This window comes from Festucalex cinctus, chromosome 11 (assembly GCF_051991245.1).
Source record: "Festucalex cinctus isolate MCC-2025b chromosome 11, RoL_Fcin_1.0, whole genome shotgun sequence".
Taxonomy (NCBI): domain Eukaryota; kingdom Metazoa; phylum Chordata; class Actinopteri; order Syngnathiformes; family Syngnathidae; genus Festucalex; species Festucalex cinctus.
In genome coordinates, this window is record NC_135421.1 from 19651406 (window position 1) to 19677833 (window position 26428).

Here is a 26428-nt window from a genome sequence, read left to right on the forward strand (position 1 = left end):
TATCACGATAATGTTAGAAAACAAAGGACTCCGCCAGTGACCCCGATCAAGTTAGCCTATATTCATTTATTTTTAACTTTTCGTGTGATGTCGTGTGTTTTTTCCTATCTGTGCAGATTCTCAGTCCTCTTTGGTTGATTTTGTTAATTAAAATGTTTTCGTGATAACGGTCATAATAATAATAATAATAATAATAATAATAATAATAATAATAATAATACAGTGGACCCCCACTATTCGCAAGGGATAGGGGCTGGGCCAGTCCATGAATAGAGAAATATATACAAAAGATTGTTCCTTTTTTTGTGCCTAAATTGCAATATTGGTCAGTTTTCATAGAAGATAAAGAATATAATCTACCCTGCATACTGAGATTCTCAATTTGCTATCTTTTTTTTTTTTTTGCTGGCGGTGGCCCAATTTTTCTTGAAAGTTGCTTGTGGGTGGTTTATGAGATTTTAAAAATAATTCACCTTGCCCAATACACTTATAATGGATGTCAATTTAACAATTTTTCATCAATATATTTGCAAGCCAGCCATGAGCCATCCATACTCCCCGCAAATAGCAGGCATCCACTGTCATTTATTTATTATGCTGCCCCCTGGTGGCCAAGGCGCACATACTAGAAGGAAGCACACAATGTCCATTGACTCAAAGCATGATGCACAAACTGCTCCATTCTTTATAATCTATTTAATTATGCTGTTACTGCATGTTTTTAGAAAGTGACACACTGTAGAGTGCTATTTTTCTTCTATTAAAAAACAATGTTACATATTTTTCAGGTGGTTGAAACTTTGATCAAATTAATGACATTTCCATTCATTTCAATGGGAAAAGTTGATTTTCCGCACGAGTGGTTTAAGTCAAGCTACCATTGTTCATGAATATTATATGATACCTTAGTGCTAGTCCAACGAAATGTACTGTATTTCCATGTAAAAACACTCCAACGACATCCCCTTGCTGTGTTTGCAGATAAAAAAAACAAAAAACAAAAACACATTCTTCATTATATTGCTAACAAAATAAATAGTATCTCTAGAACCACATATCATCATTGCTATCATGATGCAGTCTATCATTTGCTTCCTGAAGGAGCTTCAGAGCCTGCGGTGAGGCTGGTAAGAGTCCAGGTAGGGGTCTTGGAGGTAGGGGTCCTCCTCCACCAGAGGCGAGTGCTCGCGGCTGCGTTGGGAACCCGACGACAGCCGGCGGCGACTCGTCCTGGCCCGCTCGTTCTGCAGGTTCTGGTCGGCCGGGATCAGGCTACGACGCTCCACTGGCGACGTCGCATTGGGGCTGATGTTGCGCTTACGTTGGGCCTGTTTGGATGGAAACAGCGTGTTTTGGCATTTAAGAAAAAGGATAAAAGCTTCATAATCTTTTGACGTCATCTAATTTTCATTGAATCTTTGATTTTTTTTGGTAAAATAGTGGGCGAGCTTGACCTGAACGACGGCGGGATACGGCGAAAGCGCGGTGGAGCTCAGGTTGCGTCCCGGCGCGGTGTTGAGGGAGGGGGCGTGCGTGGCTCGCCAGTACGCCTCCAGGTAGTCGGCCAGGTGCTCGCAGGCGTCTTCCAGCTGGTTCTCGTCCAGGATGATGTCAAACATCTCCTGCCGTGGGGGGAAGCGATGAGCACAAAGTGGCGGTGAAACGATGTCCAATAAACGCGGGTACCTACAGACGGACACTGGGAAAGTTTTTCGGCCGCCACCAGCTGCACATTCAAGTGCTTGCTTTGAGATTTGCCTCGAGACTTGATCAGACGCTGGAGGACCTAAAGGAAACCACAGTCAGCATCCGTAGCCCCATCATCTGCCTGCCTGTGGCTCACCTTGGGCGAGGACACCTTGACGTGGACCAGGATGGGCGCCAGCGAGGTCTTGACCAGCTGCGCCGGGTGGTTGACGGTGTCGGCGTCCAGCACCACCAGCTGCAGCGAACGCGCCAGCTCGAAGATGCGCTCGATCTCGCTCTGTACCTCGGCTACGCCAGCATTAAAGATGCATCAAAGACAACTCGTAAAGGCGAAACGAAAGAAAAATCAAAGATCTCAAAGACACATCCAAACACCAAAAAGACACATAAAAAAGGCATTGCGAGGCATTGCATCCAAGACACCCCAGACAATCCAAGATACACCAAGAACACTTTAAATACACACCCAAGACATCCATCGGACGCAGTAACGATAACTCAATCAAATGCAAGGCCACTCAGAGACACCTAAGATGTATCAAAGAATTTAGGATGACACATCAATGAAACACCCAAGATACATCAAATGCGTAAAATTCATTCAAGAAATAAGAAAAATCACCCAGACACAGAGGACACCTTAAAACTGATTCGACACACAACTAAGGCACATCAAATAAACAACAAAGGCTCAAGACACTCGTTAAGACACTCATGGAAACAATACACTTTAAAGACATCAAGACACATCAAAGACACCTACATCTAAGACACGTTAGATAAAGGTAAGACAACACAGAGACAGACAAGACACACCAAGGACAAGTCCAAGGCACAAAATCACATCGAAATCCCAAAAGACACATCAAACACATCATAGGCACATCAATGTCACATCAAAACATCCCAAAGATTAATCAAAGACACGTCGAAATCATAAAAACAGAGACGTCAACACACCTCAAAGACACATCACCTACAACTCAAAGATGCATCAAACATGTCCATGACACAACCAAACCACATCAAAGACACCCACAGAAGTAACAGCAAAGACATTCAATACAAGTCCTCTTCCAAGTCTCATGAAAGAAATCTCTCTCAGGCGTCTCAACGACACATCTGACACCATAAAGAAATACACATCAACGACACCTTTGTGAAATCTCAAAAACACATTAAACACAATACAAGACACATTCAAGGTACATCAAAGACACCCAATACCACACCCAAGACCTCAAGAACACTTCCAACACACATAAAAAGGAATCAAAGACACATGCACATCATTGAGCGAGGGCGTTACCAATGCTGGAGCGGGTGTTGGACCTCTCAATGATGGCGCGCTTACTGGGGTTGTTTAGTACTGACCTCTTGGCCAATGATATGTCGGCCGTCACCCTGGTGATGGAGACCCTGCCGAAGCAAGACGGCGCCCGTCACGGAACATCTCAAAGACACAGGCGTGCGCGCGAGGGGCTCACCTGCCGTCGAACCTGTGCTTCAGGAAGTCGAACAGCGCCTTCTGCATCATGTCGGTCACCTACAGAGACGAAAGGTGTGTGTATAAATTTCTTCCAAAATGCAGTAACAATTGTGCGAAGTTTCACACAGGCTTACATAAATGTACAAGTACAGTACAGTATTTTTCTCTTTCTGTTTTCTCTTTCTGCTTCTTTAGTGAAGACACTTTTACACAGACGGCTGTTTCCATGGCGACGGCAGTAAATGGGGCAAGAGGAGGGATGGCGACTCCATGACAACCGACACAATAACACCCTCCCCATCATGATGATGATTATTAATACTGTATTAACGATTATGACCGAGTCAAAGTCCATAATCCTACCTCGTAGCCTTTAAGTGACGGGCCCACCAGGACCACCGGCCTCATAGACGGGACCACGTCGTACGGGGGCACATGCTCCGCCTAAACAAGAGGCATTTGATTACAAAAGTATAATGTTTCTTTTCTGCACAAAAACATGACACCATTGATCACAAAAAGTTATCATTTGACACAAAATGTGATATATTTCGCCCCAAAACAGAATAGTGTTACGAAATGGTGTATTTGACCACAAATGTGCAATATTTGTGAAAAAAAAAAAAAAAAAAATTACCACAAACAGTTTGATTTTTGCACAAAAATGTTACTTTGTGCCAAAACATTAAATATTGTCACAGTGGCATGTAGTGACCACAAAAGTACATGCTGTGCATTAAAGTGCAATATTTGTAAACAAAATTGACATCATTGACCACAAAAAAAGTTTTCATTTTGCACAAAAATATATTTTCCCTCAAAACATGAGAAACTATCATAAAATGGCACATTTATACACGAAAGGGCAATATTTGAACACTGTAAAATTATATGAATGATTGAATGATCACAAAAAGTTATTTTTAACAAAAATATTATAACTTTGCCCTCAAAGTGTGATATACTGTCACAAAATGGCCGTTGACCAAAAAAAGTTGTATTATTGCTCCTATATAAAAGTCTTTCGTTTTTTTAAAATACCCCCCCCCCCCCCCCAAAAAAAAACAAATACAAATAATGAACAAAATGTTCGACTCACCACTTTTTGTTTCTGCTTGCCTGCAGATATTAAGAAAGTCTGGATGAGCAAATCTCACATAAAACAAACCAAATCGGATTGCGTAGGACCAGACCAGGTACAACCAGCTAATACTAGATCAAACCAGTTTACACCAGATCAGAACAGGAGCGAACCAGTTTTAACCGACCTGCACTGTTTGGCGTACTCTTGAAGGTTCCTGACATGATGTCTCCTAAACTGGACGACGAGTTCCCACTGGGCTTGTTTTGACCGCTGGAACAAATGTGACAAGAGAACATTAATCATAATTATTATTATTTATAAAAAAAAAGTATTGTTTGATGGTAATAAAGTTATGAAAAAGAACGGTGGCGTGATGGACCCGTGGAAGCGCCCTCGCTTGTTGTCGTGCTGCAAGCGAATGTTTTCCAGCTTGAGCGGACTCGGAACGAAGCCCACGTCGCATCCTTCTTTCACCAGCCGACCGATCCACCACTCGTTGTTGTACTTCTACACGCGCACAAACAAAAATATACAACTCTTTTTCCCCTTGAAAATATACACTTTTTAAACAGACAATATTACATATATGTCGAGTAAATAAAATATACAACTTTTTTCTTGAAAATGAATTAACTTTTGAATCTAAAACTTAATTTCTGAAACTATGCATTTTCATTTAGATGTATTTGAAAGGGGGCACTGGAATTTCACAAAACATGTGATAACCTTAAAAAGCTAGAATTAGCCAGCAGTTAGTTCTGCCTACCGTTTACTTTGGGTGTATTTCAACTGTCGGCCACTAGATGGCGGCACACTATTACATTTGCCACTGTGTAAATTTGAAATAAGATTGAAAACAGGAAGTATTTCAAGATCATCTTAGTTTATGCTGAAGATTACGGAATATCAGTCCTCTCCAATCCTGCTTTTTACGCCTACAACAAGTGACGGCATTTTATGATGTAAATCTTTGAACATAATTATTGACACAAATTGTGAGACGATTGTTATTGTCATGAAAAACGGGACCTCTTTGATGTGGAGAAAGTCCTTGGCATCAAAGGAGACGGCGGTGCCTCCAACGGGGACGTCCTGGTCCACAGCTCCGCAGTAGCTGACGTTTGTCCTCACGGCGAACGCCACCGCTTTGCTCTGCCGCCGCACATCACAAACATTTCCAAGAAACTCACAGGATAAGGAAGCGCCGGTGTATGGGAAGTTGGAAACGGACCTTGGCCCTCTCCAGCTGGCTCTGCGCTTGCTGCTCGCGCTCCTGCCTGCCGCCCTCCTTGTCCTCCTCCAGGGAAACGTCCGAGTCGGACGGTCGGCTCGTGTACGAGTCGGCAGAACCCTGCAAAACCAAAGAAGAAGAAGAACCAATGAAGAAGAAGAAGAAGATGGAAGCCGTGACGGTTGAGCTGATGTTTATTTCATGAGGGGCGCACTTTCATGTGGCGTAATCAAAGCGTGGGAACATAATGGCAACCATCACCTTCAGACATCCCATAGTCGCTGACCGGTGTTGCCATGACAACCGTCAACCATCATGTCAGGGACGGCTGAGCACCTGACAGTCGTCAGCAAAGCTGAAATATGACACAGATGCTAATGCGCTAATGAGAACGAGTAATTTTGATCCGCCACAATTTTCAGCCAGCAACAATTATCATTTGCTGAAACTTTTATTGATTGAGCACAATTTTCAAGAACAGCTTTCATTGGCATAACTTTCATCCAACATGGCTTCATATAATCTGGCCTGATAGCACGTAGTGGTTCGCGTAGCACAACACTTGAACTTTATCTCAACTTCTTGTTATGTCTGAGGGCCTATCACGGTGGGGTTTAAAGGTTAAAAGCATTCTTGTTGGATGGCGTCTGTTAGCGCCCGTCGCTACGCTAACCAGCTTGCTCTAAAAATAGCACGCACACTTACCACGGCGACTTCTTAAGCGTTGTGAATTGCATTGCAGTATTTCGTCCAAGTCTTTTATAGAAAGTAATATTGAAAATTGCAACTTTTTTTGCAAACAATGTTTTTCATCATTACATTGTTTTTTTAAATTCTCCTAAAATTAATTTTTTTCCCCTAGCAAACTATTTTTGCAACATTAAAAAATTGTAAAAATCTAAACTTTTTTTTTAAATTTCTGCAAAAATTATGTTTCCTTTAGCAAACAAATATTTTTTTCATTATTGAAAAAAACTGCTCTTGTAAACACTACATTTTTTTAAAAATATTGACTACTTTGTTCTTTACTTGCACTTGCACTGTATGACTCATGAAGTATTTTTTTCCATAAAATCCTTGTTTTAATCTTTGTAATACAAATTTTTGCGTAATAAGTAAGTTAGCTTTATTTATATAGCAAATTTCACAGAAAAAATGGTCACAAAGTGCTTCACAGGTAAAATTGGTTATATATAAAATAAAATACAAAAAAAAAAAGGTAAAAAATAAGATTATTCTTGCTAATTTCCACCTCACTAAATAACTTTTTGGAAAAAAAACAACACAAAAACAAAACTTGATTCCGGCAATTAAATAACATTTTTGGTAGTAAATGTTGCCTTTCTCCTCACATGTACATGTATTATTTGTAAACAAAGTTGGAGTTATTATGACAGGAGAAGACATTAACATGCGTCAAGACTCACCGTCTCCCAGTCATCAAATCCATGCGGGCACAAGTTGTCATACATCTGCAAGGAAATTTTATTTCCTTCACACACGCACACAAAAAAACAAGCAGCTTCTTGAGTAAAGGCAGCCTTGCCTCCCGTCAGCAAACAAGCTGAGTGACGTCACAGTCGGCAGCGTCCTCATTGGCTGAGGAGGAGGAAGTAGACGAGCGTCTGCTGTGTAATCTCTTGGTGTGTGTGTGTGTGCATGCGAGAGACGTACATGCTGAGTGATGAGAGCATGTAAAGTGAATTCCGAGATTCGTTTCACAATTGAGATGTGCAGTTAGCTTGCTAGCTTTGTCTGAACCCACAAAAAAATGCATCTTTTTGGGATAATCCGCTAGCGTAGCCGTTTTGAGAACGGCTTGATTTTTTTCTACTTGACAATAATTTAAAATCTTTCAAATCTGACAGGATTGTAACTCGTTAAGTGTGTGTTACCTGTCTGAGGATGAAGCTGGTGGATGTGGTGCTGCCATCCGATCTCTTCAGTCTACTCCTCCTGGAGTACGTAGCACCGTTTACCTGAAACGCAACAAGAGCACAGACAAATCAAAATGGACATTTTCATACAGAAACAAACTCGGAAAATACAGTAGGCCTATAAAACGCTAACCAAATTAGCAACAACTGAAAATCGCTACTTTCGATCCTTTGTAAGAAATAGTTGCTGGTTTAGTATCATACATACATTTACGATCTATTCAATGATATGCAAAGGATAGTAAAATAAAGTCAAATAAAAAAAAAAGTGTAAATTGGGCAAAACCTCAAATGACATCAGACCAATGTCACTCAACATAATAGTTGCTATCTAGCGTCGAATGACTTTCCAACCTATTTATCCATCCAAACAATACGCAAAGGATCGAAAGAGAAAGAAAAAAAATCCATAAATGGGGAGAAACTTTATCGTGATAGTTGCTGGTTAGCATCTCATGATATTTCTGATCTATTAAACAATCTATCACAGTGGAAATTAAATGGGGGGGGGGATGCAGTTAATTGGGGGCCGGGATGGGGGGGGGATAACCAAATTAGAAATAATCAAACTTTTAAGTTCAAATTCACAAATGGATTTGGTTTAGCGTTAGCTGCCTCTTACAATATTTCCAATCTATTTAACATCACACATTAAAAAAATCAAGTCAAACAACAACATAAAATGTTAAAATTGGTGAAACGTTTACCAAAGCTGGGAAATTTCACTTTTAAGTTACTTATCGTGATAATTGCTATTTTTAGCACTACCTAGCTAACAATACGCACAACTGAAAACTAAACTGAGTCGGAAATTTGGTAAATTGCAGAATTAGCTGTTATACCCTACGATAGTTCAAATCACATGCACATTATCTTTACCTTTAATATATTAATAGGTATTTAAAGGTTTTCTGGGGTTTGCCAGTGAGCATCATTATCCAGTGACCTACTTTGAAGTGAGAGGGGGTCTGCACCTGAGCTGGTGGGGTGGCAGTGAGGGGGTCTGCGAGGGGCAGTGATTAATGGCAGCTTTTTTTCTTCGCCCCAGAAAAAAAATAGCTTCCTGCATATTCATTGGATGTAGTTGTAATTATGAGCCATACAATTCATTAGATACGCCTTCAAAAAAATTATTTCCAACCGCTGTTCCTAATATTTTGACCATCTTAATCAGTAAAATGAGAACTGACTTTTTTGATGTCATGACAGCAGGTGCACCTGATAACGTGGATTGTGAGGGCCCATATAAACACTTTAATAACAATATCAATAGTGTATGAAAAATGTTACCGTACCTGAAAGGCTGCCTTGTGCGCTCCGTCCGCCGGCCCGTGTCTGCCGTAGATGTGCCGGGACATGTCAGCCAGCTCGTCGGTCCAGGGTGGAGGCTGTCGCTCCGCGCCGCCCCACTCCGGCGGCTGTTGCCCGGCGTGCGGACCCGATGCCACGGCCGGCTCCAGCTTGGTTCCGCCCTGACAACGCTGGGAGGTTGTCTGTCGGTCCGTCCGTCCGTGCGGTTGGAGCTGCTGCTGCTCCGCTGAAAGATGCTGAAGCGCAAAAGTGGCAGCAAGCCCAGCCCCGCTGCTCACGTGATGCGTTCACTGACCGCAACAAACGTCACGACTACCTTGCGTACGGCCGTGACGCGTTCACTGACCGCACGTACATACAACATGGTACCCAGTTCGTGAGATATAGGCTACACATTTTTTGAGATTTCGACATTAGTTCATGACCACATGATTTTAATGGTCACGTGTTGACCGACAGCAGAAATCACGATTTCCATTAAATAACACTTCAAATTTTTTATTTTAACCTCCAGTCATGACGTGACTAACCTTAGTTGCTCTCGCAAGATACATTCTTGCGGTATTTGTGAGGTCACAAACTCCGGAGAATACTATCTTGAACTGCTCCCGCAGATAACGGCCGTTCCCGAACCACTGGTGGTTCGGACCAATCACAGAGCGACATTGTGTTTGGGGGCGGGATATGCAACTGTGACGAAACCAGGAAGCCAGCGCCGACGCAGGAGCTAACAAACCAACCTAACATGGACAAATGGACGCTACATTTAATTGTGTTCTCGCAGAATTACTTACCGTTTCCTTGTTGAATGTTGTACAACGAGAGGCGCTTCTTGCATTTCTAGCTGGTAAGATGTTCGTGCTTTTCCCGCCTTAGGACAAGAATGATGAACGGACACAAAAGCATTTTCATCCGTGGCCGTGATTGGTTAAAACAAACGTGTAGAATGTCGCATCATCCAATCAGCTCGAATTATTGTTGACAATGTCCCGCCTTTTCCCGACGAAATTACTGTGGAGAGGTACCAGATTTATTGACGTTATTATGACGTGACGTACCTGCTGAGCAAAGTATCATCACTCTTAATAAGATACATAAAACTTTTTTTTTTCCCCAGTCATGACGCGTTTACTTATCGTGGTAAATTTCATAATTCCGAGCTCAACATTAAAATAAATAAAATTACATTTCAGCCATTTGCCTACTACCAAAACCATCCACTATCTATTGGAGCATAATACACATTTTAATCATTAAAAAAATAATAAAATAAATAAAATTCTTAATGGTGCATTCACTGACCACCTAATGCTTTTTCCCCCCTTCTGCAGGATTTGTTTTTACAAGTAATCCTTTCAAATTGAACAGTTCGAGAATTTAAAACAATCATTTATTAAATCAATCGGCACAAAAAAATGTATTCAAAAAATTATAATTTATCCTCGCTTCTCAATTCTACCCAATAAATCGTCTAATCATTGTCACGTACAACCATAATCGAGTCACAACTAAAACATTTCCAAATAAATTAGTTGTAATACTCAAAAGAGGAGTTCAACCCTCAGACGTAGAGTTTACGCAGGGCACTTGAAGACAACACCAACCCTCCCTTCCCCAAGTGCAGCGTCTTTCCATTTGCAGCCTCTTTGAAGTGTCCCAGTCCCATTGACAAAAGGCAGCAGCTGCGACACAGGTGGGAACCGATCGAAGCGAAGGATCCCCGTGGCGTGTCGTCATGAAGGGAAGAGCAGCAGCGGGGCTCGATAAAAAGGTCACCACGGGTGAATAAATGATGACCAGCTAACGAGCCGCCATCTTCGACGTGCATCCACAAATAAAAACAGCCACACTCCACTTTGTTTATTATTTTTTATTATCTGGAAGAACATCTTAAAAGTTACAAAAGGGTAAAAGAGCACTTTTCTGGAATATATACACACATTTATTATTATTATTCTTTCTTATAATTGATGAGCAGTAGCAGCACACCTGTGTCACGCATGTGTTGATCCGCAGGTGGACAAGGCATCCAGTGGTAAATACACGTGTACAAAGCTAAGGTGCGACTGTACATAGAAAATACACATAAGAAGTAGAATATGTTGCTGTACAGCACAGGGGTCCAACTGAGGGGGGGTACACAAAAGGATGGTGGCTGATTTTCATTGGGGGTTGATGATTGCTTTTGACACAAAACGGAGGGCCGATTGTCAGGTGTTAAAAGGCTCGTCCGATTTTTTGCAATCCTGTCGGCTTCATTTCAAGTCGGTACCTTACACGCATAGCGGCGTTAAAGGGGCTTCTGACACTTGAAATCAACCTCACCCCGTTCTTCCTTACACACAGATTGGGGTCACTTGGGTGAGGTTGGGGTTCTGATAGGGGACCGCCAGCTATGATGGACAGCATAAAAGGGGATTCTTCTACCTACTTATGTCGAAGCTTTAAAATTCCAAGTAATTTATTTATTTTTATTTTTTTTATTTATTTTTTTTAACCCCGCTGATTTATGTCAACGACATGGGAGTTGAAAAAGCTAGGCCAACTCCACAATTCCGTGTTGCTAACTTACATGGAAAATAAAGCCATACCCCGCTTGCTGGGCAGTGTGAAAGGGGATTCAAAGCATAACACCGAAAAAGTGGGGGCTAAACAACAGAGCAGTTGAAGCGGCAGAAAATGGATGACATCAGAAGCTACTAATTTGCAAGGCTGACTTCAGCTCCACTGTTCTGCGTTGGTACCTTTCACACAGAGCGGTGACACTGAGTGGATAAAGCCGACTTTGACAGGCAGTCGTGTGACAATGATCAACATCGGAAGATGGACAATTTGCAGGTCAACTTCAACTCTATAGTTCTGCGTCTGTACCTTACACACAGTCGTCAGCAACACGGGGAGGGGGTAAATGCAGCTTTAATGGGCAGCGTGAAAGGCAGGTCAGATGCCTGAAGACTTGCAAATCAAATTCCCATCCATTCCCTCAGTGTACCTTACACACAGACGGTACCCCAGTAGCGGGATATGGGCGAGCCTTGGCAACATAAAAGGGGCTTCTGATACCAATTTTCATTGAAATGTGGAAAATAAGTTGCTTCATGGTACTTCACCTCCCAGCCCCAACTGCCCCTGTTGCTACCTTTCAAACAGAACAGCATTACAACAAGCATGACAGGCAGTGTGAAAGGGGCTTCTGATACCAAGTTAGATTTTAACATTCACAGGTCATCTTTTAACACTTTCTTTTGGAACAAGCAACACACTTTTTTTTTTTTTTTCCCCCCAACAGCGTTTAAGGGGCTTCACGGCGCACATGTGGGAAAACGGACACAAGGTAGTGTGAAAATGTGCAGGTCGACTTCAACCACTCGTTGACGATGATAAAAAGACAAAAAAAAAAAAAAAAACGAGTTTGGTATTAAAAGACACAAAGTGGGAAAATGGGCGTGTCCATACGCACCATGGCGACTGTTTGAGACAGGAAGTTGTCACCAGGTAGCCGAGAACACACGCACATAAACACACACACACACTGGTATAACCTACTGTTGCGTTTAGAGGAGGGGCTGCTGGTAGTAGGCCCCTTGCACTTGGTGTGGGTGGTGCTGTGGGGCGGCCGCGGGAGCCGGGTAGGACACGCCGGGCGCCACGCCGGCGTTGTTATGGTAGGCCGACATGTCGACGGGCATCTGGTAAGCGTTGCCGCCGGCTGCCTGGCTCATGAAGTGCTGATTGGAGCTGATGCCGCTGCTGTCAACGCAACAGGATGACATTGTTGGCATAATCGTGAGTGCGCAGGTTGGCATGACAACGTCGTCTTTTTTTTTTTCTATTTGTATATAATGCTCGTTTTTTTTGTACAAAAAAACAAATATATTCATAGGGGACTATGGCTTTTTGTCTTGGAAAAAAAAAAAAAAAAAAAAAAAAAAAAAAGGGCATTATTCTCTGTCTAAAATTGTGATTTTTTTTCTATGACCTGTGAGAAAAGTAAAACTTTCATCTTGACAAAATACAAATATTTTCATGCAGTTATGATGTAAAAAATAAAAATAAAAATTCTACTACTCTTTTTTTTTCCTATCAAAAATGAGCAATTATTATATAATTTTCCCCCAAAAAATACAGCTTTAATATTTTAATCAAATATATTCTTCAAAAATTAGAAAAATAAAATAAATGAAAATAATTTATACTTTATAAATGAACATTTCTGGCAAGATTCCGATTTTTTTAAAATAACAAATAAAGTTAAAATATGCGAAAACTACAAATTTTTTAATTTCTTGAAATGTTAAATTTATGCTAGTAATGCTACTCATTTTCAAAAAAAATTTCTCATTATTTGTGTTTTTGTTTTTTAAATATTTATACATTTTTTCTTTTTACTACATTTTTATTTGAATTCTTGGAAACTAAAACAAAATACATCTTTTTTCTATTCTTTTAGTATTAACACTTCTTGAAAATACAAAAGCAACGATGCATATTTTCTGACCCTTATATTTATAATATAGCTATTTCTAATATTTAATTTTGAATATTTATAATTATTATTCTCATAATTTTCCTAATTTTTACTTGACAAAATGTACCTATACTTAAAAAAAAAAAAAAAAAAAAAAAAAAGAGTAATCAAAAACAAAACAAAACAAAACATGAAATGAATATAATTTTAGTCCCATATTATGATTTTTCAATACATGCACCTTGGCTGATTCTAAATATCTTCACTGTCTGGCTGTGTAAAATATGATGTTGATAGTCTTTCTTGCCTCATATAGGGTGGCACTGCAGCTTGGTGGTTGTTGGGCAGTGAATGCAGCGCCCCCGGCTGGTCGTTGGGCAAACTGTAGGCCTGAGGTGGGGCCATCAACGGGGGCAGATAAGCAGTGGCGGTAGTAGGGGCACTTGTTTGGCTCAGGTAGCCCTGAATACAACAATGAGTTAGCAGAGAGAAGCGGCTTAGAATTTTTATTTTTTTTACCATTTTAAATACAAGAATAAAATTGTACTTTTTCAATGTAAAAAATTGCAAGATTAAAAGTTGCTAAAGGACAAGAATAAATTCATAGTTTTTGAGGAAAGAATAAAGTTTTTTTTAATTATTATTATTATTATTTTTAGAATAATAAATTAGTATTTTTTGGATAGAAGGTGGATATCATGTAGAATAAAGTTTTAAACTTATTTTTGTAGGATTAAAACTTTTCCTCTCACAAAAATAAAACATTTTCATGATAGCATTTTTTTAAAACAGTTTTATGATCCTAATATTTTAAAGCTGTTACTTAATTTTCATACTATTTTGCTCATTCGGACGTTACAGTTGGAGGAGCAGGAATGAGAACACGCGTGTGCTGCCCGATGAAGCGGACATTCCGAAATCTCCAGGGAGGAACGTGAAACATCAATCACCGGCGACAAAAAGCGACGGAATGGCAAAATGGCAGGCAGCAGCAGCAGGCGGCCCTCCAGGGAGGGGAAGGCAAAAAAAAGGCCTCACTTAAATAAAACATGCATGAAAATAAAACCGCATCAGCATGTGCATAAACAGAATTAAGCTGCCATAAAATAAATAATTCTTGCGTTTGGCCCGTCAATCAAGCGTGACAATTTCTTTGCATGACTTCGTTTGCCAGCGTTCCGACTCGTCACGCTTCACGAGGCAAGAGATGAGGCTCAGTCGGGCGTGCCGAGGGATTATTTGGAGTCTCATGCCACTTACTATTAATACATTGCAAGAAACAATACCATTATAGTAAATATACGACACGTCTGAGTAGGGCTGAATGATTATGGAAAATAATCTAATTGCGTATTTTTTCCCAAAAATTGCGATTGCGATATCATGTGTGATTATTTTTTTCAAGGTCCATTTCAATGAATTTTTTTACCCAACAAAAAGTTAATATTATAATAAACAATATCAGGTCTATTACTGTATATATTACAGGATCTTAAGATAAAGGCAAATGAAGCCTTTTAATATCAGTTTTTTTTTCTACTAGTTACAATTTACCACTCAACATATCCAACTTTTCATGTTGCATGAAACATGACATGCAGACACTGTATTTATAAATAAAAAAAATGAGTATACATATTGGAAAAAAAAAAAAAAAAGTCACTTCAGTCACTACACATGCTAAAATGTGATGTAACATCTCCGATTCGATTAAAAACAAAACAAAACAAAACACTAGCATTCTGTAGCAATCCTTGTGGGTGGGTCGCGGGTTGGGTAGATTCCCATGGTCTGGATGGTCCGTGAAGGCAACACAGGATTTGTTTTGGTAAGCTGAGCACGTTTGGAGCTGTTGTGTTCTGTTCTGTGTTGTGACAGTTACATGCAAATTGTCATTAAAGAGTTGTTTGTTCGCTGCTTGGCCTGTTTAGTTCACCAACGCTACAATACATGTACATTAAAGAGGCTACGGCGGCGGCATCTAAATGACGGTGAGTAATAATGAGCAATATTAATTTTGTCCGTCCTAATCTTCATTCATGAAATCGAACGACACAACATATGGATACATACCGACCTATTTAGCCTCAAAATATAGGACAGCTAAAATTTATGAGCCGCTGTCGCCTGCCGCACTCGTTCCCTCCTTCCGCTCCGTTTCAATGAGCATTTAAATTGGAGCTTTCCGCGATTACATAATCGCGTGATGTCAAACCGCGGCTTAATCGCAAATGCAATTAATCGTTCAGCACTACGCCAGAGTTACACATGCTCATGCGCCTGTGGGACTTTCACCCCCCTTCCCCTACTGTGTTGATCCTTTCTAGTCCAAGTGGGTAATTTATGAGGGTCTTTTCCACTTGTGCGTGCGCGTGCTGTTCTGACCTGCATGGTTGTTGCGGGGGCCGCGGCTCCAAACTGGGACACCTTGGAGTAGTTCTGGTACAGTGGCGACTCGTTCATGAGCTTGGTGTACAGCTCCAGAGCTTCCAGAACCTTCACGTTGAGCTCCGACAGCTCAGAGTGCTTTCTGTATCCAGACATGAGATTATTTTACCGGCTGATGCTGGTCCAAATGACGTCAAATTCCGCTTACCGGTCAAGCTCATCCAGCTTCTCGTTGATGATGGGGTTCATGTGCTCGCAAGCGTCTGTTTAAATCACACAAAGTTGGTGGGAGTAGAATCAAGAATTGTATACGTGTTTTACACGAGTTCGAGGTTTTTATACCCTCCAGCTGGACCAGTTCAGCGGGGTCCGGATTCAGATCTTCCGGGTCGGCGTTCTGAAGCATCGCCAAAGATCTGTCCATCTTCTCCTGCGATGAAGACAAAAGACATTCGGTGGATTACTGCAAGTCGCTGGTTTCAAAAGCGCCAGGTGGCAGAGGAGCGATCACATTCATCAGGAAAAAGCACATGACCAAACATTTCCCTGACTGTTTTGGTTGTAGAAATATTTGTGGTTGTTACGTTTATTTCTGTTGTGCAAGATTGCCGTTTGAACTGGTAAAAAAAGAAATTACATTGCATGATCATGGTTATTATCATTAACGAAAACTAACAACTAAAAATAAAACTGGAAAAAACATTTTAAAATAAAACAAAAATGTATTTAATTTTAGTTAAATAATTCCATACATAAGCTATTGGGATTTATATTAAATGTATTTTGTTTTCGGTAATATTATATGGAGAAGTATGAAGTTCCAAGACTTGTCTGGGAATTGTAGTTTATTTTACTTTAGAATATAAAACTGAGCGACCCTATTATCTTTGTATATTTAAAAAAAAAAAAAAAAAAAACTAATAAAAATTAATTAAAAAAAAAATACCACACAAAAAAATCTAAATTAAAAAAAAATAATTCTAAAAAATAAAAATCTGTCAAAAAAAATATAGTAACTTTACTGTAATAATGATTAATGATAGATCCAAACCTATTATGAACCTGCACGTTATACAACACCTGTATATGTCATATTTACTGATACATCTACTTAATGTCATTTTAGAGGCCATTTTGTGATATTTTGAAATTCCTAAGCTATAAATCTAAATTTCTTGAAAAACAAACAACCAAAAAAAAAAGATGTGTTGGCACAAACCTCATCAACGAAGATGACCTGAGGTCCGGGCTTGGGCTCAGCCTCAGTTTCAGGCTCGCCAATCACCTCTTTGGAATCTTTTTCTACTGCAGACACTGAGTGAAAAAAACAAAACAAAAACAAAACAACTGACATCAAAGCAACAAAAACATGCAACGCTGCACGGGCGTCCACAGAGGGCGCTATTAACCTGTTTCCGGTTCACTATTCAGGTTGGCCGTGACAAAATTGGATGGAAACAGACCCATGCTGAGGTGGTTCTCCCCTTTCCACCAGTTTGGATCACTAACCAAGCAGAGAAACAGAAATATCACTCAGAAACAGCTTTCTCAATTTATTACGACCGTAATTGTCAACTTGTACCACACAAATTGTTACAATGTTCCCATTTCAACTTGAAAGTCAACCAGATGTTCTTATGGTTGTCATGCCAACCTGTCGTCCAAGACCAAGATGATTTCTCCGGCTTTGAAGGTCAGCTCGTTATCCTCGGCCGCCTCAAAGTCGTACAGCGCTCGGACCTTGCGCACGTCCTGCACCGGATCGTTGTTGGCGTAGCTGGGAGGGTCGACCGACATCCTGGGGGTCTGCTTCTGCTCCTGCAAGGACAGCTCGATGGCTGCCATGTGGACGAAAAGGAGTCATAAAATGGAGGACGGACAGAAAGTATATTCGTAGCACAAAATGCATTTTTTTATTTCAACACAACATCTTCGCAACATTATTATTATTATTTTTAGAAGATTTCAGCAAATTTATTAAAAATAGAAGTTGTATAAATTTTTGTCTGAATACTTTCTGGTTGCATCATGTGTTTGAATCTACCTTTGGTCAGGTCGCCGTCGTCATCCGTCGGTTTGGTCGCGGCAGGAGAGCCGCTGGACCCCTGTGGTTAGAAGGTCAGAAAAAGATGAGTGAGGTTAGCTTCTTATGCTTCCTCTTCATGAAGGACCGCGCCAGCCTTCAAACAGAGTGAAAATGTCAAACTCTCCTCTGAGAGACCATATCTGCTTTTTCACAATTTTAACTGTGCTATGCTTTCGTGAAAATATGCCAACGAGAAAGAGTGATAGATTCTTACAGCATACTTCTTGTCATGGTGAAATTGGCTGTCTCATCAAGTTACAAGTGTTAGAGCCTGGTAAACATGGTTAGTTAAATGCTATTTAAGGAATCTTGTTTCTATTCCCTTTGATCAGAGGTCTGCAACCTGCAGCTCTGGAGCCACATGTGACTCTTTCGTCACTCTCATGTGGCTCCCTGTGTATCTCTAAAAATAATAGATTTTTTATTTTTTTTTACAAATAATTTTTTTAAATATTTTAGATAAAATATTATTTATATGAATGAATGAATGATTTAGATAAGAATGAACAATTAAAATATTCAGTCCAAATATGTTTATGTTGTCAGAAAAAGAGAGATGAAAGGTAGATTTAAAAAAAAAAAAAAAAAAAAAAAAAAATTTTTAAAATGACCTAAAACTGTCCAAAAAGTGACCATAAAATGTCCAAAGAGGAAAAGGAAAAGCAGTCAATTACCATAAAATGTGCACGGATTTGCCAAAAAAAATAATTTTAAATAGAAAAGAAAACTATAAAATGTCAAAAAAACAAAATATGAAATCCTGAAAATTACCAAAAAACATCTACAAATTTGCCCCCCCAAAAAATCTGACATTATTTAAGATAAGGCAGGAAATAAAATGTTCAAAAAGTAACCAGAAAATGCCTAAAAACAAAAGAAGAAATTATGAAAATTACCATAAAATGTCCGCAAGTTGTCAGAAAATTGAAAGCAAAAAAGGCAGAAGAAAGTCCAAAAATAACCATAAATTACCCCCCCCCCCCCCCCCCCCAAAAAAAAAGAAGAGAGGCAGAAAATTACCATATGTCCATAAAAAAAATAAAAAAAGGTGAAAGGTAGCAGAAAATGAATCTCAAAGTACATTATTGGATACTGTATTTTCTGTTATGGTACAGATCTAATTAGCTACATAGTACATTAGACTAACACTAATACGTTGTTTGGTTCATCACAATATTCAAATATTTTTACAGTTCCAGGCAAATTTTTCGTTATTTGGCCTAAAATGGCTCTTTTGACAACAAAGGTTGCTGAACCCTGCCCTACAGGGATTCAATGTATTGTTTAAAAAACAGCAAAGTATACTGACATCATTGACGTGTGACTCAGTTACGCAAAAGAAACTGGGGTGATGACGGATGCTCAATCCCGGCGTTACACATACAGTCGGGGGTAGCAAACCACACGAGACTCACTTGCGATGCGAAGCTGACACCTTCCTCTTTAAGCGACTTGATGGTGGCGCCAAGCAGGCTGAGCTGAGGGTCGCTCTGGAAATCTTCGGCCCATTCCACCATCAGCGCCTTCAGTTTGTCGCACACCTTCGAGTTCGCCTGCTGACATCAACACACGTGCACCTTCATCATCCATTATTTTTGGGTGCAAGGTGTATTTAAGACCCCTTAAATAATATGTACTGTATATTCTTCACATGTGCACCTACTTTGTTCAGGATGCTGCGAACGTCACCCGTAAACTCCCGCGAGCAGACCTCCAAGTGGAAGATTTTGCCGCAGTTGGACACGCAGGCGCCCAGCAACTAGAAGATGAAAAGTGAGACAAAATTGCTGACATGCGTTCGTATTGCGTCTGATGGTTACAACGTGCTTGTGGTAAGTAAGCACATTAAGGTCTTGCCTTTCATATTATGCACTTGATTCTCACAGGTTGATGGTGTGTTCTCTTTAAAAAGTACAGGTGATGATGAGTCATGATTTTTACACAATAAAAACCTAACGTGGGTGCAGGCAAAATAATGACATGCTATTGGGTCTTTAATGGGTGGCCTTGTTCTGTTTTTAAGAGGTAAAAAGTAGTAATTCTATTTTACAAATAATACGCTTAATGTTTAGTTCTAAATTGCTGATAGATTATGGTTTGTGTCTTTAATAGTCATAGGGTGGTGGCGCTGTTCTCTTTGCCACTGACAGACGATTCGATTATGCACATAATAAAGTTTTGCTGAGCAAAGGACTGACATGATATCATAGTATGTCCTTGATGGTAACAAAATGGTGATAGAGCACAGATATTAAACTCACATTGAGGGCTTGCAAGGCCACATGAGGCACTTTGTGGTTGACTCTCTTCATGATGGACCTCAGGCCATCCTTAGGACTGAATTAAAAAACACAACACAGAAATCACAACTAGAAATACCTCCCAAAATAAATAAGGCTATTCTGGAGGGGCTATGCTAGTGTTTCTTTTTTTTTCGCCACTATGAATGTACCCATTGGTTGTAGTTCCAATCCTATCACAGATGTCCATAATGACCTGCCAGTCTTCTGTCGTGTTGCTTTCATTGGTTGCCTTCTCTGCAAATAAAAACAGATTTCAATATACAGGGTAGGCCAAAAGTAGGTAACTTATTTAAGTGTGTCAAATATGTCAACACCAATGTGTTACTGGGACGTAACCATTTCATGTCACCCATAATAAGCTCGATATTTGAATATTTGAATGACCATCCATTTTAGATGACCCACATTCCAATCAGGTGATCATGACACACATTAAGTCAGGTCACAAGGAGAGTGTTTAGTCTTTTGTATGCACTTTACTTCTTTAAAGCAACTATTAAGTGAGAGTTTTATCGTTCGTTCGCCATGTTTACACAACGACAAAACACTTTGAAGCAATCATTTTAGCTGTCAACGGTTATTCAATACATTTGCCAGTCAACAACGAAGAAAGTCTAGCGACGCTCATGTTAGCAACAAGTGGACCTCTGCATCAAAACAAAGGCAGCGATTCACTTACCCACATCTTGGTCAAATGGATTTTGAGAAAAAAACGGCATAATAAAGAGTTACAACAAAGTATCAAAGCTGGGAAAGTGTGGTTGTCAGTCAAGTTAGACGGAAAAACAGCTAAATAAATAACGTTTCCTTGTCCTGTAAAGTCGCATTCGTAGGACTTCCGGAAACTTGGTCGTCTGCGGCGATGCCTGATCCGTTTTTCCTTCTTCTTCCTCTTTTTTTTTTTTTTTTTTAATTATTTAAAAAAAAAACCGGGAAAACTGAAATAGTGCATTACCGCCACCTAATGATCTGCAATGATTACTGCTTTGGCTTGCAATCTTTTCTTGAATAAACAGAATAACTATTTCATTCAGCCATTCATCCATTTACTTCCCTTTAATTAGTGTCTCTAGTCTCTCACATATTTTATATTTTACACTTCATACTTGCCAAGAGAACGACTCCAATTTATAAACGAGTTGGAATTCCCCATCTAAATGATTACTCATCAGATCGTATTTTAATAATTAATTTCTTAATTTATTGATCCAAATTTATGTATTTTTAAATATTGACTCCTTTACTTCTTTGACATCAAACATTGGACTTGTCCAAAAGGGACACAGATTGGCAATCTTACCATCACGGACATGAATTTTTTTTTTTTTTGGAATAATAATTTTGATTTTTGCATAAACAATATTATTGTACTAGGTAAACAATATGGACGCAAATGGCGTTTTTTAGAATAAAACCAAATATTGCTCATTGGAAAAAGGAATTGAAATCTTATAATAATTTGCAGTTACTTATTAATACCCAGAATGCAACAAGACTGGCGTCATTTATTGAAAGAAAAAAAAAAAACTTCTTTGACAAACTAGCTGTTTTCAGCAATGATTTTCACTATAATTCAATACAATTTACTATTCTTTGACTATTATGAATTATACTAGTATTGTATACATATTTAAATTTACCCTAATTAGATGAATGTGGAAGTGATGAATGCTTAATGATCTCGTTATGTGATGTCACCTTCAGCTTGTTCCTCCTGTAGTTTTTTTTTTTCCAATCCCCCTTGACGAAAAACATCTAATCGTATTGCAACTAAAAACCCTTTAAGTTAACGACTGTTTTCTTATATAATAATAATAATAATAATAATAATCATAATAATATATATTTTTTTTAATGATAATAATGCACAGAGGGAGGACAATGCGTGACGTCACTTCTGCGTCTCGCCTCCTGTAGTTTTTCCGCCGTGACAGCGGCCACTTTCCAGGGCCAAAGATCGTCTCACGGTGTCGCTTACTCACAGTCATGTCGGCAGCTGCTTCGGGAGCCAACAAGGCGGCCCAAGGCAACGCAGCCCCGGCTAAAAAGAAGGGACCCGGCGCCTTGGCCACCGCGTATTTGGTCATCTACAATGTTGTTATGACAGCGGGGTAAGCTAGCATGTTACTGATGCTAATGTGGAGCATGGCCAGGTTGACAATGGCTGCAGTTATTAACAATAATAATTTTAATTGTTTCAGTGTGAGTTTTTACCGTTACTGTAGTCGTCGGTGATAATGCAAACTATTGTGGTTTTCAGTGAACTTCGAATTTGCCTCGCAGTAATTTAACGAGGATTAACCTTAGCAAGACAAGAGTGCGCATGCGTAAAGGAATCGCACGTACTGTATTTTTATTATAATTCCCTTTTATTCACCTTATTTTCTAAAAAGCCAATTATTAAACTCACATTTGAAATTGTTTTGTTTAGTCTGATTGCAAGAAAATATTGAATCAGTAGTACTTGTGAAAAACTGTTACGTTAAATGTGTAAATTATTGCTCAATTTTTGCTGTGCCAACCAGTTGGACCACATTCTGAGCATTGTTTTAACACTGTTGAATGAACAATGTGGTGAACACTTATAGTTAGAAAATAACCAAATAAAAAGAAAATGAGTCAGCCATTGCTTTTTTTTTTTTTTTTGTACTGATTGTGCGTTGCAGGTGGCTGGTGATCGCCGTGGGTCTGGTGCGAGCGTACCTGGCCAGAGGAAGCTACCACGGTCTCTACTACTCCATCGAGAAACCCCTCAAGTTCTTTCAGACCGGCGCCATCTTGGAGGTCTGCATATTCATGTAACAATTAGAAAAAAAAAGAGAAAGAAGAATTTACACTTATTTGGTCATTGTCTTTACCTTCACAGATCGTACACTGCGCTGTTGGTGAGTTGCACCTCCATTTTCATCACTTATTAATATTTTCATAGCCGAATGTAACCTTCTTTTGGGCAAACCTAGTTTTTAATTGCAAATTATTAAATTTATGGTAATTTTTGTGAGTATGTTGTTTTGGGTGAAAAAATAAAGCATTTTTTGTTATCAGGTATTGCATTTTTGTACACAGATATTGCACTTTTTTTGGCCAAATATTGTGGCACATAGAACATGTTGAAAATTTTTGACTACCAATAAAAATCATTCTTGCTTTGGCCACTAAGGGGTGCAATGAGCGTATTTTAAGCTACATGAATGGGCTCAAAGAAATTGAGTATATTATGTGTAACAACAGTATCAATCTGTCAATTTTTCTTCCAGGGATTGTGCCGTCCTCGGTCGTCCTGACTGGCTTCCAGGTCATGTCCCGCGTCTTTCTCACTTGGGCCGTCACACACAGCGTCCGAGAGGTGAGACTGCAAACATACACGCACATGTGTGAAGCATAATAGCGCGATGTCAAAGCTGCCACTTGATGAATACTTTTGATACGCTGTAGGAGGCGTCAAGAGTTGCGAGCACGTAAGTCAGTCAGTGACATCGTCTTGTCGGAATGAACATGCTTGATGCGGATGCGGTTGATTTGCTGTGTGGATTCATTGATTGTTGGATGGATGGATGGATGGATTGAGGTCCTTGTTTTGTTGTGACAATGTGTGGAGGCAGGGATGGACATTGGGAATTTGAATCATTAATAAGAAGGCCAAAAATTTTTTGTTTGCTTGAGTTTTTTAGAAAAACGTGTGCAGAGATTATCTCCAATAATTTTTGATGGATAATAATTTTCTTCCCAGTTATTCCCCCCCTTAAAACTCGAATCTTGTCCTGATTTTTAAAAAACAAATGTGGTGAAGCCCCAACTTGTTCGTTACATGTCCATCCCTTGTAGAAATGTCGACTCTGCTATTTGTAACCTAACATCCAAAAGTGTGATCCGATTTTGTGAGCAAAAACCCGCATGGTTCTGCGTCGAGGACGTCCGCAATGGGAACAAAACGTCTTCTCACCTCCTTGGGTGGATTGAATTGTTTTTTTTTTTTTTTGGTGTGCAGGTGCAGAGCGAGGACAGCGTGCTGCTTTTTGTTAGCGCTTGGACCGTCACCGAGATCATCCGCTACTCTTTCTACACCTTCAGCCTGCTCAACCATCTGCCGTACCTCATCAAGTGGGCCCGGTAGGACAAACGGACATCTGAACAAAGTTCTTATCACCTAATATACTACCCTTATTTATAGATTTTATAAGGAAAGGTATAGCATTTTATTGCAGGTCTACTATTGTGTTTTTGTATTGAAATGTTGACATTCTGTGACAGGTACACCTTTTTCATCGTGCTGTACCCGATGGGTGTGAGCGGCGAGCTTCTAACAATCTATGCGGCGCTGCCCCACGTGCAGAAGACGGGCCTGTACTCGGTCACGCTGCCCAACAAGTACAACTTCTCCTTCGACTACTACACCTTCCTCATCCTCGTAATGATCTCCTACATTCCGCGTAAGTCCACAAACAACGCTGAGCCTCCGCTAAGACCCGAATCCTGTAGCATCGGACATATTTGTAGTACACAGGGTTGAAATTTGATAGCAATCAGACTTGTTTTAAAGTTCTAGGTCAAGTTTTTCATTGAAGGACATTTTGTAAAAGCTGAAAATGGGCCTGATTTGGCTGCTTCAATGCAAAATGGCGAACGTCCTGTGACTTTTTGGGCATGGCGTATTCAGACTTTTTTTGTGTGTCGAGTCAGAGTGATAAAAATTCATACCAAATTTCAAGTTGCCAAGTAAAAGTGGCTTCAGGGGCTGAATTTTGTTGAAAAAAATAAATAAATTGAGGGACCTTTGGACGTGGCAAAAATGGTCGCTTCAAACCCAAATGGCTGACTTCCTGTGTCTTTTAAGGCAATGCATTTTGAGACTTTTTGTTGGTCGAGTCATGATAGACATGCTTACTAAATGTCTTTTTGTATTAAGTGAAACTGATTTTGGGGGCTGAATTTTTGAAAAGTTCTGGGAAGCACTCAGCTTTTTCACCTGGAAATGGCCAAAATGACCCACAAATGCCCACTTCATATCAAAACACTCAGATTTCCTGTATCATTGTGGACATGGCTTCTTGCGACTTTTAAAAAAAAAATGGATTTATTAGTGACACATATCTACCAAATTTGTGTTGCTATCCTCCTGACGACCAGCAATTCAAATCTTTGTAGTGGACCTTTTTAAACCTGAATATCTCCCACCCAGTGTCCTCTATAGAGGACATTCAGAGCTTTCCAATGATACCAGATGTGTAGGGGTGGGGCTTTGCTACCTTTGATTGCATCATAAAAGAAAATGGCTTCTCTAACTTTTTATTGAACAAATTTAGGCTTTAAATGTTGTTAGCATGTTTTCTATAAGACTCTTAAGAACACATTAAAGTACTGTTTGAATTATTTTGACTGTATTTGAGCCTAGCATTTAAGTTTTAAAAAATGTCCTCTGTAGTGGACACATTATAGCTTAAAAATAAAAACTTTTTTTCCAAAAATGTCTTTTGCAGTATTCCAGTTACTTCACAAAGATTGGGGACACTCAAAATAAACATGACTGACTGGACAATATACAATATTTTTTTTTCTTGGTAGTCAGGACGCTATTAAAAAAAAAAAAAAAAATGGCTTCAATTTTGAGTTCCAACACAAATACCTCCGTATACAGCTGACCTCCATTTTGTCTCCATAATAACAACACATGACAATGAAGTGTTCTGATGTTCCCTGGTTGTTTCTCTCATTCGGGCAGTGTTCCCTCAGCTCTACTTCCACATGATCCGACAGAGGAAGAAGGTTCTGGGCCACGCCGACGCCTACAGCAAAGTGGAGTGAGAGAAGGAATTGGACCCTTTCCATAAAATTTTTTTTTTTTTTAAACGGACTTCGCAAGCTCCTTTCATTAGTATTTCTGAAATTGCTACTACTGCTGACTTTATTATTTTCCTCAATTTTATTTATGAACAAACTTGCCCGAGCGACGCCGTCGGTCTCGTTCGGCGCGTTCAAGGATGCACTGAAAGAACCCGCTGCTTTCTTTTTAAATAAAGTCCACCCTCCTAATCCTCCTGTGCCCACAATTAATGTTTGTTTCTTGCTTTCATGACAATAAACCAGTTTGAATCTCAGTTGACATTGCTTATACTTGTGCATGATATTGTTTCTATGCTATATTTCCGTTTTGGATATTGTGTTTTAGTGATGACCTTTGTTTATTTTGTGTTTAAAGTGTTAAACTGCTGTTGTTTTTACTTCACCTAAATTGCTGAGAATGTATTTTTGTTTACTAAAAGAAATGACTTATGTTTATCCTGACTGGTTCTTGCGTTTTTTTAAGTTTTTTTTTTTACTTTCACTTTCATGAGCTTTTTGAATCAGCATTTTCATGACACTTTATAGAACGATTCAGTTAATTTTAGGCCAGAAACTTATATGTTAACCAGTCTTACTTACCGTA

The 26428-nt window shown here is 39.5% G+C and overlaps 3 protein-coding genes across 6 annotated transcripts; 1 reads left to right on the forward strand and 2 right to left on the reverse strand.

Annotated features, from left to right (window-relative positions):
* Positions 1–677: 677 nt before the first annotated feature.
* cacnb4a (calcium channel, voltage-dependent, beta 4a subunit) lies at positions 678–9292 on the reverse strand. Its single transcript, XM_077536828.1, has 14 exons — positions 8744–9292; positions 7407–7490; positions 5512–5631; positions 5310–5432; positions 4660–4787; positions 4465–4550; positions 4296–4315; positions 3560–3640; positions 3195–3253; positions 3017–3126; positions 1844–1995; positions 1691–1786; positions 1455–1622; positions 678–1328 (listed from the first exon to the last, which is right to left on the reverse strand). Exons 1-14 carry the CDS (start codon positions 8804–8806, stop codon positions 1107–1109), a joined length of 1512 nt encoding a protein of 503 aa, XP_077392954.1. The 5' UTR covers positions 8807–9292; the 3' UTR covers positions 678–1106.
* A 1322-nt stretch (positions 9293–10614) lies between these two features.
* stam2 (signal transducing adaptor molecule (SH3 domain and ITAM motif) 2) lies at positions 10615–22296 on the reverse strand. 4 transcript variants are annotated; one of them, XM_077536564.1, is made up of 14 exons: positions 22219–22296; positions 20154–20238; positions 19963–20038; positions 19365–19460; positions 19117–19257; positions 17660–17720; positions 17270–17453; positions 17025–17119; positions 16835–16929; positions 15958–16045; positions 15824–15878; positions 15613–15757; positions 13535–13701; positions 10615–12509 (listed from the first exon to the last, which is right to left on the reverse strand). In XM_077536564.1, exons 2-14 carry the CDS (start codon positions 20189–20191, stop codon positions 12314–12316), a joined length of 1437 nt encoding a protein of 478 aa, XP_077392690.1. In that variant the 5' UTR covers positions 20192–20238; positions 22219–22296; the 3' UTR covers positions 10615–12313. The 4 variants fall into 4 exon arrangements, with proteins under 4 accessions (XP_077392690.1, XP_077392688.1, XP_077392689.1 ...); XM_077536562.1 differs by lacking the exon at positions 22219–22296 and adding an exon at positions 20684–20867 and having other exon boundaries at positions 19117–19254; XM_077536563.1 differs by lacking the exon at positions 22219–22296 and adding an exon at positions 20684–20867 and having other exon boundaries at positions 13535–13689.
* hacd2 (3-hydroxyacyl-CoA dehydratase 2) lies at positions 21877–26099 on the forward strand. The gene is made up of 7 exons (XM_077536565.1): positions 21877–22115; positions 22671–22788; positions 22871–22889; positions 23262–23350; positions 23993–24114; positions 24256–24434; positions 25724–26099. Exons 1-7 carry the CDS (start codon positions 21991–21993, stop codon positions 25804–25806), a joined length of 735 nt encoding a protein of 244 aa, XP_077392691.1. The 5' UTR covers positions 21877–21990; the 3' UTR covers positions 25807–26099.
* The last annotated feature ends 329 nt before the right edge of the window (positions 26100–26428 follow it).